Source organism: Heteronotia binoei, chromosome 2 (assembly GCF_032191835.1).
Source record: "Heteronotia binoei isolate CCM8104 ecotype False Entrance Well chromosome 2, APGP_CSIRO_Hbin_v1, whole genome shotgun sequence".
NCBI classification, from domain to species: Eukaryota; Metazoa; Chordata; class Lepidosauria; order Squamata; family Gekkonidae; genus Heteronotia; species Heteronotia binoei.
Window position 1 is genome coordinate 132,908,620 of NC_083224.1, and position 8,443 is coordinate 132,917,062.

At 40.3% G+C, this 8,443-nt stretch overlaps 1 protein-coding gene across 2 annotated transcripts in view; it reads left to right on the forward strand.

Moving 5' to 3' along the window:
• Nucleotides 1–8,088, forward strand: part of MSH4 (mutS homolog 4) — a 131,940-nt gene extending 123,852 nt beyond the window's left edge. The window contains exons 19-20 of one of the 2 annotated variants that reach the window (XM_060233337.1): nucleotides 3,168–3,256; nucleotides 7,598–8,088. In XM_060233337.1, coding sequence (XP_060089320.1) covers nucleotides 3,168–3,256; nucleotides 7,598–7,789 — 281 coding nt within the window. In that variant the 3' untranslated portion in view covers nucleotides 7,790–8,088. The remainder of the gene's footprint in view (nucleotides 1–3,167; nucleotides 3,257–7,597) is intronic. The other variant, XM_060233338.1, reaches the window with a different exon arrangement.
• The last annotated feature ends 355 nt before the right edge of the window (nucleotides 8,089–8,443 follow it).

The window sequence follows — 8,443 nt, forward strand, 5'->3', positions numbered from 1 at the left end:
GAGATGCAAATGCAATAAAACAGTAGGAACTAACAGCAGTAAGCATTAATAACAATTAATAAAATTAGCGAAAATCACTAAAAACAAATAAAGGTAACAGAATCCAACATTTAAAAAATTCAAAAAAAACACAGATGTTTAAAATCCACCAGCATTAGCAATACAGTATAAATATCAATACCAATTCCTCATTAGCAGTTGAACCGCCCCCAGGCTTCTGGTTTCCCCGGCTCAAGCAATCAATTCCCTACCAGTTGCTGCGTGGGCACATTTTGATCCACAGCTCCCTCCAATTTTCCTTGTGGCTTCCTGATTTGTTTTTTTGAGATCCGGAAGCTGCAAAGCCCTGGATCAAAATGCACCTGTGCACTAACTTGTGGGGACTTGATCATTTGAGCTGGGGAAGGCAGAAGCCCAGGAGCAGAGCATCTGCTAGTGAGGGATCAGCTAAAATCCATAAAAATACCATACAGCATAGCTAAAATACATGGTGTCAGAAAGTTACAAAGTCTGGTGCTAGGCTAAGAGTTTAGAGGCAACAGTTCTACAAGAGAGGTGTTGTAACTGAAAAGCCCTCCTGCCTTGTCTCCAATGGCAGACAGACACATAGTGCCTGTGTGAAGATCTTAGGGGTTCATATAGGAGCAGATGTATCCTAATAGGCCAGACTGCTTCAGGCTTTCAGGGTTAAAATCATTTATTTGATTTTTTTAAAAAATGGTTAGGCAGCTAGCCTTCCCCCCCTTTGATCTACACAACAAACCTGTGAGGTAGGTTAGGCTGACAGTCTGTGACTGGTTCAAAATCACCCAGTCAGGGCACTGGAAGGTCACGGAAATAAATTTGGCTGGCACACATATTTGTATTATGGAAAAAAGAAGATGGACGGTCTTTTCTCTCACCATTATATAAGAAGTAATTTACTAAATACATGGATGAAATACAAGAAATATGGAGATGAGAGAAGACCATTATGGATAGTGCCAGCTGAAGTAATAAAAATAACGGCTGAGATAGGTGAAGAAAAGTGGTTGTCATATAATCAATTATTAAAAATACAAAGTGGCAAAATAGAACTGAAAACTGCTGAAGAGTTGAATCATAAATATGATTGGTTTCAAATGCAACAAATAAAGAGCTTGGTGGAGAATGATATTAAAACTGAAGGAATAAGGAAAGAGCAAACAGAAATGGGAAAAGTTCTGCTTGGAGACAATGATAAATTAATTTCAAAAGTATGTAAATTACTTCTACAATGGTCTACAGAAGATGAAGTAGTGAAATCTCAAAAGATCAAATGGGCAATTAATGTAAATAAAGAAATACTGATGGAAACTTGGGAATATTTGTGGAAGAACTCTATGAAACTTTCAACATATCAAAGTATTAAAGAAAACTGTTTTAAAATGATGTATAGATGGTATATGACTCCTAAAAAATTAGCAAAGATGAATAACAAGATGCCAGACAGATGTTGGAAATATAAAAAGTATGAAGGTTCTTTCTACCATATGTGGTGGACTTGTGAAAGAGCAAAACAGTATTGGCAAATGATTCAACAAGAAATTTCTAGGATATTGGGATATGAAGTAATGAAAGTTGCAGAGACTTTCTTATTGGGATTACAAATGGAAAAATTTCCAAAAGAAGGTAGAACTTTAATCTGGTACTTGCTTTCAGCTGCTAGGACATTGTATGCGCAGTTGTGGAAGCAAGAAAAAATACCAGAGAAATGGGATTGGATTATAAAAGTTATGACATGGAGTGAAATGGACAAATTAACGAGAATATTAAGAGACTATGACTTAAAAGTTTTTAAGACGGAGTAGAAAAAGTTTAGAGGATATATAGAAAAAGAGTGGAAAATAAAAGGACATTGGACAATTTTTGATAATAATTAAGTTTTTAAAAGAAGAATATAAATTTTTGCTTTAATAGTTAAGGGTACCTTTAATATTTGTTTTTTTTAAGTAAATAACACTGGCGGGGGTCAAGTAACGGGGGGAGGGGTGGGTGGAAAGTAATATATGGGGTAGATAAGAGAAATTTTTAAAGATGTAAGATATAGATATAGATTTATTACCATATGTTACTAATAAAAATTGTTTTACCAAAAAAAAAATCACCCAGTCAGCTTCCACAGCAAGAACTTGGGTCTGGCAGACCTTGCTCTGAAGTCCTAATTCCTATGTCCTCCTCAAATTCCACCACAGAATCTCGAGGAATTTCCCATCAATCTGGAACTGGCAGCCCTATTCAGGATTAGCCCGAATGAGTTCTCCCTCAGAGGCCTTTAATAATAATAATAATAAATTTTATTTATATCCCGCCCTCCCCGCCGAAGCAGGCTCAGGGCGGCTTTAGTGATACCTTTCAGACCAACACTCTCTCTGATAACGTTGTTGGTCTTAAGCACAAGACTTCAGTCTTTCTCTGTGTCTTGCTTTCCCTCCCTCCATCCCTCCCTCTCTCTCTGGATCTGATCTGCTGCCACAGGACACCACTTCCCTCCCATATCTGGCTGTTTCCCTACAAGAGGAGGAGAGGGAGGAGCCCTCAGCCAATCAAGGGAAGGCTTTCTCTGGCTCTTTCCCTCCTCCTCCTCCCCTCAGCCAATTGAGGGAAGGCTTTCTTCCTCTCCTCTGCAAAACAGTGGCTCAATCCTTGTCTGTTCTGAGGCTGGAGGGTGGGGCTTGCTCTCCATTGTGACTGAGCAACAGGCAGCTCAGCCGGTGGGACATTAGATGAACCCATTATCAGTCTGTCTGGAGAAATATATTATAGGGGAGATCAAAGAATCTATCTATCTATCTATCTATCTATCTATCTATCTATCTATCTATCTATCTATCTATCTATCTATGCTCATACAGCTATCACCTTAAGCAGAATTGTTTTAAAGACCTTACTCAGTATTATTTCTCTTACATTTGATTACTCCACCTATGAATTTTGCCACTAAGAGGGTGACATGATCATTTGTATCTGATATTAGCCATGACACCCAGGCTTGTATGTTTAGCATTATTTAAGTAAAAGGGTGACTAAATTAGTCCTCAGCTCATTGAGATCAGACTATTATGTTAGTCATGAGACAGATAGACATTTTGATTTGAATGAACATTGCCTATCTTTGACTTTAAATAACTGCTTTTTTTAATATTTAGGGTTAAAAGCTGCCGAGGTCTCCTCTCTTCCTCCATCAATAATATTGGATGCAAGAGAGATTGTAACACTTATTGTTAGACAAATTTTGGTATGTAGCATGCAACTCAAGCATTTTATGTTGTAGTTCTTGCAGTACAACCTAAAAAAAAGTTATACACTTCTAAGTATGGCGAATTTATGATCTTATATAATAATATTATTATCATATGGCATTGTGGGTGGATCCTAAGATTGTCTGGCAGCCAGAAGTTCTAGCTTTTCTAGCATTATGCACCACTAGGTGACGATCTGGACTTGTTGGAGTTTTTAAGGCAACAAGCATTTCAGAGGTGGTTTTGCCATTGCCTGCCTCTGTGTCATTGGTCTGCTATTCCATGGAGGTCGCCCTTCCAACTACTAGCCATGGCTGACCCTGCTTAGCTTCCATAGTGAAGCATGAGTGGGAATTCAGCAAACATGGAAGGCAGAAATAATGGGGGGGAGACTTAGTTTATTGAAGTAGGTTTACATCCATCGGGTTATTTTTGTCCAGTATACTATTATTCTTACAAACAGACCTTCATTGCTGGCTGTGTGAGTACAAGTGTGTTTTGCCAAGGGCATGAGTTGCCTTTTCATGAGTTAAAACCTTCTAAATCAATTTAAATCAGTGGACTTAGTGTTAAAGTCTACTGATTTCAATTGACTTAGAACAAGGATGTCAAAATCACTTGTTATGAGGGCTGGATTGACACAAATGGGGCTTTGTGGGGATGAACCATGTGTGTGATAAAATCTAATGCCAGGTAGTGGAGATATAAACTTCATAAAGGACACAAATAAACACAGTTAAATATATTATTTTTTAAATTCAAACATGCTTAAAATTCTTGTGGTATTTAAAATGGAAAGGTGAGAGAATAGTGGGGTTTGGCAATGCAATTTTTAAGTGAAACATCAAGAAAAAGCACAAGGCTCACAGCAGAAACAAAATACAAAATGTTCTGAGTCTAGGAAAACATGAACTGACTGGGCTTTGCAAGCTTCTCCCTCTCTCTGGGACTACTCAGACTGGCAATGGCTCTCCAGTGCAATATCCCTCTTTAGCTGCGGGTTCCCAGGTTAGAGTACTCACTAGACACCAGTTCTCAGGTCCATTCAGCAGAGGCAAGCTGGCTCAAAGCATCAACCCTTTATTACAAGGAGCTTCAACTGGCCATAAATGCTGCAAACATGAAACTGCTTGATCTCCACTGCATTGAAATGCATTGCAGCACAGACAAAGTTGCAAGGAAAACACATCTGGATTTTCCATTAAGGTCTCTGGGCCCAGATAGACCAGTCTATCTGGATGCAGAGATCTTAATGGAAAATCCATTCCACATTTTCTTTGCAGCTTTGTAAGCCCAGAAGAGCTTCCAGCTGAAGCAGGCAAAGACAAGGCAGAAGGAACTGGGAACTTGGAGGCAGAAGGAGCTTGGAGCTTCAAAAGATGAGGACAGGAAGGGGAGGAGGGGGAAGAATTATCATGGGCCTGATTGAAGCACTGAGCAGGCTGGGTGTGGCCCACAGGCCAGGAATTTGACAGCCCTGATTTAGAAGGTTTTAATTCTCCTTAGGATTGCAGTGTTTGTCTCAAACCTTTATTCCAAATACTTTTACATAGAATTAATGTTATAAAAATATACTCATTTTGAAATTTATATACCATATTCTCTACCAGTCTTGGAAGCTAAGCAGGGTTGACCCTAGTTAATATTTGGATGGGAGACTACCCAGGAATACCAGAATTGCCATGCAGAGGCAGGCAAACCACCCCTGAATGTCTCTTGCCTTGAAAATCTTACAGGGTCACCATAAGTCAGCTGTGACTTGACAGCAAAGAAAAAAAAGTAGCACATATTTATTTATTATTTATTCTATTTATATCCCGCCCTCCCCACCAAGGCGGGCTCAGGGCGGCTTACAACATAAATCCAGAACAATTAAGATTAATAAATATTAAAATACATATTCAGTAATTTACAATAGATAAAACAGTAAAACAAGAAGAAACAGTCTAACAGTTCGGTGCTATTCTCACAGCCTTCCTCCGTAGTTTTTAAATACCAGTCAGTTATATGCCAACCGGAAGAGGACCATCTTACAGGCCTTGTGGAACTGCCCAAGGTTCCACAAGGCCCTCACCTCCTCCGGTAGCTGGTTCCACCAGCAGGGGGCTGTGACTGAAAAGGCCCTATCCCTAGTTGACTTCAGACGGGCCTCCTTCGGCCCGGAGATTACTAGCAGATTTTGGGAACGTGGGGAGAGACGGTCCCTAAGGTAGGTAGATCCTAGGCCATATAGGGCTTTAAAGGTAATAGCCAGCACCTTGTAACGAACCTGGTATATTATTGGCAGCCAGTGCAGTCCCCAGAGTCCTGGCTGAATGTGCTCCCACCTAGGGAGCCCTAATAACAGCCGGGCAGCGGCATTCTGCACTAGCTGCAACTTCCAGGTTCGGCACAGGGGCAGCCCCATGTAGAGGGCATTACAGTATTCCAACCTCGAGGTGACCGTTGCATGGATCACTGTTGCCAGGTTGCCGTGCTCCAGGAAAGGGTCAACTGCCTTGCCCACCTAAGATGAAAAAATGCGGACTTAGCAGTGGCTGCTATCTGGGCCTCCATTGTCAGGGCAGGCTCCAGTAGTACCCCCAAGCTCCTGACCCTGCGCACCATTGTCAGTGGTGCACCGTCAAAGGCCGGTAGGGGAATTTCCCTTCTCGGACCATGCCGACCCAAGCAAAGGACCTCTGTCTTTGCTGGATTTAGTTTCAATCTACTCAGCCTGAGCCATCCAGCCACGGCTTGCAGCGCCAGGTCCAGATTTTCTGGGACACAGTCAGGCCTTCCATCCATCAATAGATAGAGCTGGGTGTCATCAGCATACTGGTGACAACCCAACCCATACCTCCGGGCAATCTGGGCAAGGGGGCGCATGTAGATGTTGAATAACATCGGGGAAAGCACCACCCCTAAGGCACCCCGCAATCAAGCGTGTGTCTCCAGGACAGTTCACCCCCAATCGCCACCCTTTGTCTCCGACCATTAAGGAAAGAGGAAAGCCATTGTAGGGCCAACCCCTGAATCCCCACGTCAGCGAGACGGCAAATCAGCAACCGATGGTTGACCGTATCGAACACTGCCGATAGGTCTAACAGCATCAGTACCACTGAACCGCCTCGATCCAGGTGCCGCTGGAGGTCATCCACCAGGGCAACCAGCACTGTCTCTGTCCCATGGCCTGGGCGAAAACCGGACTGATGGGGATCAAGAACGGAAGCGTCCTCCAGAAAGCTCTGTAATTTCAACGCCACTGCCCTCTCAATAATTTTACCCAGAAAGGGTAAATTCAAGACCGGCCGGTAATGTGCCAGTTTGGCCGGATCTAGTGTCGATTTTTTCAGGAGAGGGCAGACCACCGCTGAATTAACAGTAAATAATTTTAAATGGCTATATTCAGATTCATGCAATACAGAATGCTTTCCTAAAAGTTGACTGCTGTAACTCCAGGAAATATGTAGCCAAGCACATTTCTGTTGGCAAGATCTTCTACATATGGATGCTGCCAAAGAGAAGGCTATGATCCCCCACCATGGAAAAACAATATGTGTATTTATACAGACATCAAACTTCCAAAAATAACAACAGTGATATATCTCAAGGTCACAATTGGCATTACATGGCATTTACCCCATAAACCATGTATTTAAAATAAAATTAATTTTATACTGCTGTTGCTGAAGGAAGAGGATAAGATTCTTGGAGATTTGTATTGTAGTTGCCATTTGTTCCCTTGAATCTCAGCCATTGTGACCAGTGAAACTTTAGCCTTTTTTGACTTTCTTGACAACAGTATTGAACAGATCATAGAGGGAGTATTTTCTAATGTGTTAAATGAGGCTGTGATTTGTCATTGATCGTTAATTTTTTTCAGCCTTAGATCTTACTTGATCTTAATAACTACAAACCTAATTCCACCTTTCTGTTTTTGAGAAAGTTCATCAAGAAGCAGCAATAGGCAGCTCCAAAAATTCTTGTTTGAAATGGATTTCCTTGGCCCATACCAGTCAGGAGGGATCAAGGTAGATTTGGGATGGAAAATGGCACCAGTCACTCTGATTAACAAATTTGACTAGAATGGAAAGAGGAGCCATAGCTCTGTACATCCTTCTGGAGAATCAGAGGTGCAGGAACAATTCAGCAGCTCTCACAGTCCCTGATATTACCCCCAGTATATACTCCTGTATTGCATTTCTGTAAAACTGGTGTTGGAACTCATGATTTCTGATATTATCTTAGTTTTTACAGAAGCCATACTTCATTCAATTGAGAGAATAATTGAGTAATTTTGCCTAATGAAAGTCACAGAAAGTTCAGATGGTAATATATGTATATCATTATCACAGCAGCAACAAAGAAGTACTCCAGAAACATTAAAAGAGCGGGCTATATATCATTTAGGAAGTAGATTGGTACAGACTGCACGCAACTCCCAATTGGATCAAGGCAGCTTGCGAATATACCTGAAAGGTCTGAAGAAAAAGTATGAGGCTGATTGCATTATTTCTGAACAAGTAGCTACTGAAAGTCAGCAGTAATTTGTAACTCTGTCTGAGGTCTAACTAATATTGTTAAAGACTGAAAATATGCTTCCTTTCATACATATGACAAAAATTCTCTTCAAAATACTTCGTATTTATATGTTCTTTATTTTCTTTGCATTTACTAATATTCTATCAGTATTGCAGGACATGCAGTCTTATTTGAATAGAAGTATTAAAGGGGGGATTCTGCTATTAGAACTATGAAGCTACTATTTTTCATTTTAAGGAAACATGAATATTACACCAAACTAAATTTAAGATTAGTTTTTCCTCATTCTTCAAAGATTTTATTGACAAACACCCTACCACTGATATTTGTTTGGTCATTGTTCAAGTTTAAGCAATTGAAAGAAAACAAGAAAACAAAAAGGGCATTGCTTGCATAAATGTGCAGAAAATAAAAATGTTCATAACCAACTCAACTAAAAGGCAAAATGGTAACATGGGTAGAAGGCACTTCTCTATCCAGTACATTTCATCTTGAAACATCTAGGGCTTTTTTAATGTCACAGAAATATTTTGATAAGATGACATAATATCTTTTCCTCTCTACTTCTTTGTATTGTTTGTCTTATTTAACTGTTCTAATACTTCTTGTAATATTACAGCTGAATTAACATTGCAGATCATGTTATTAATTTTTTTTTA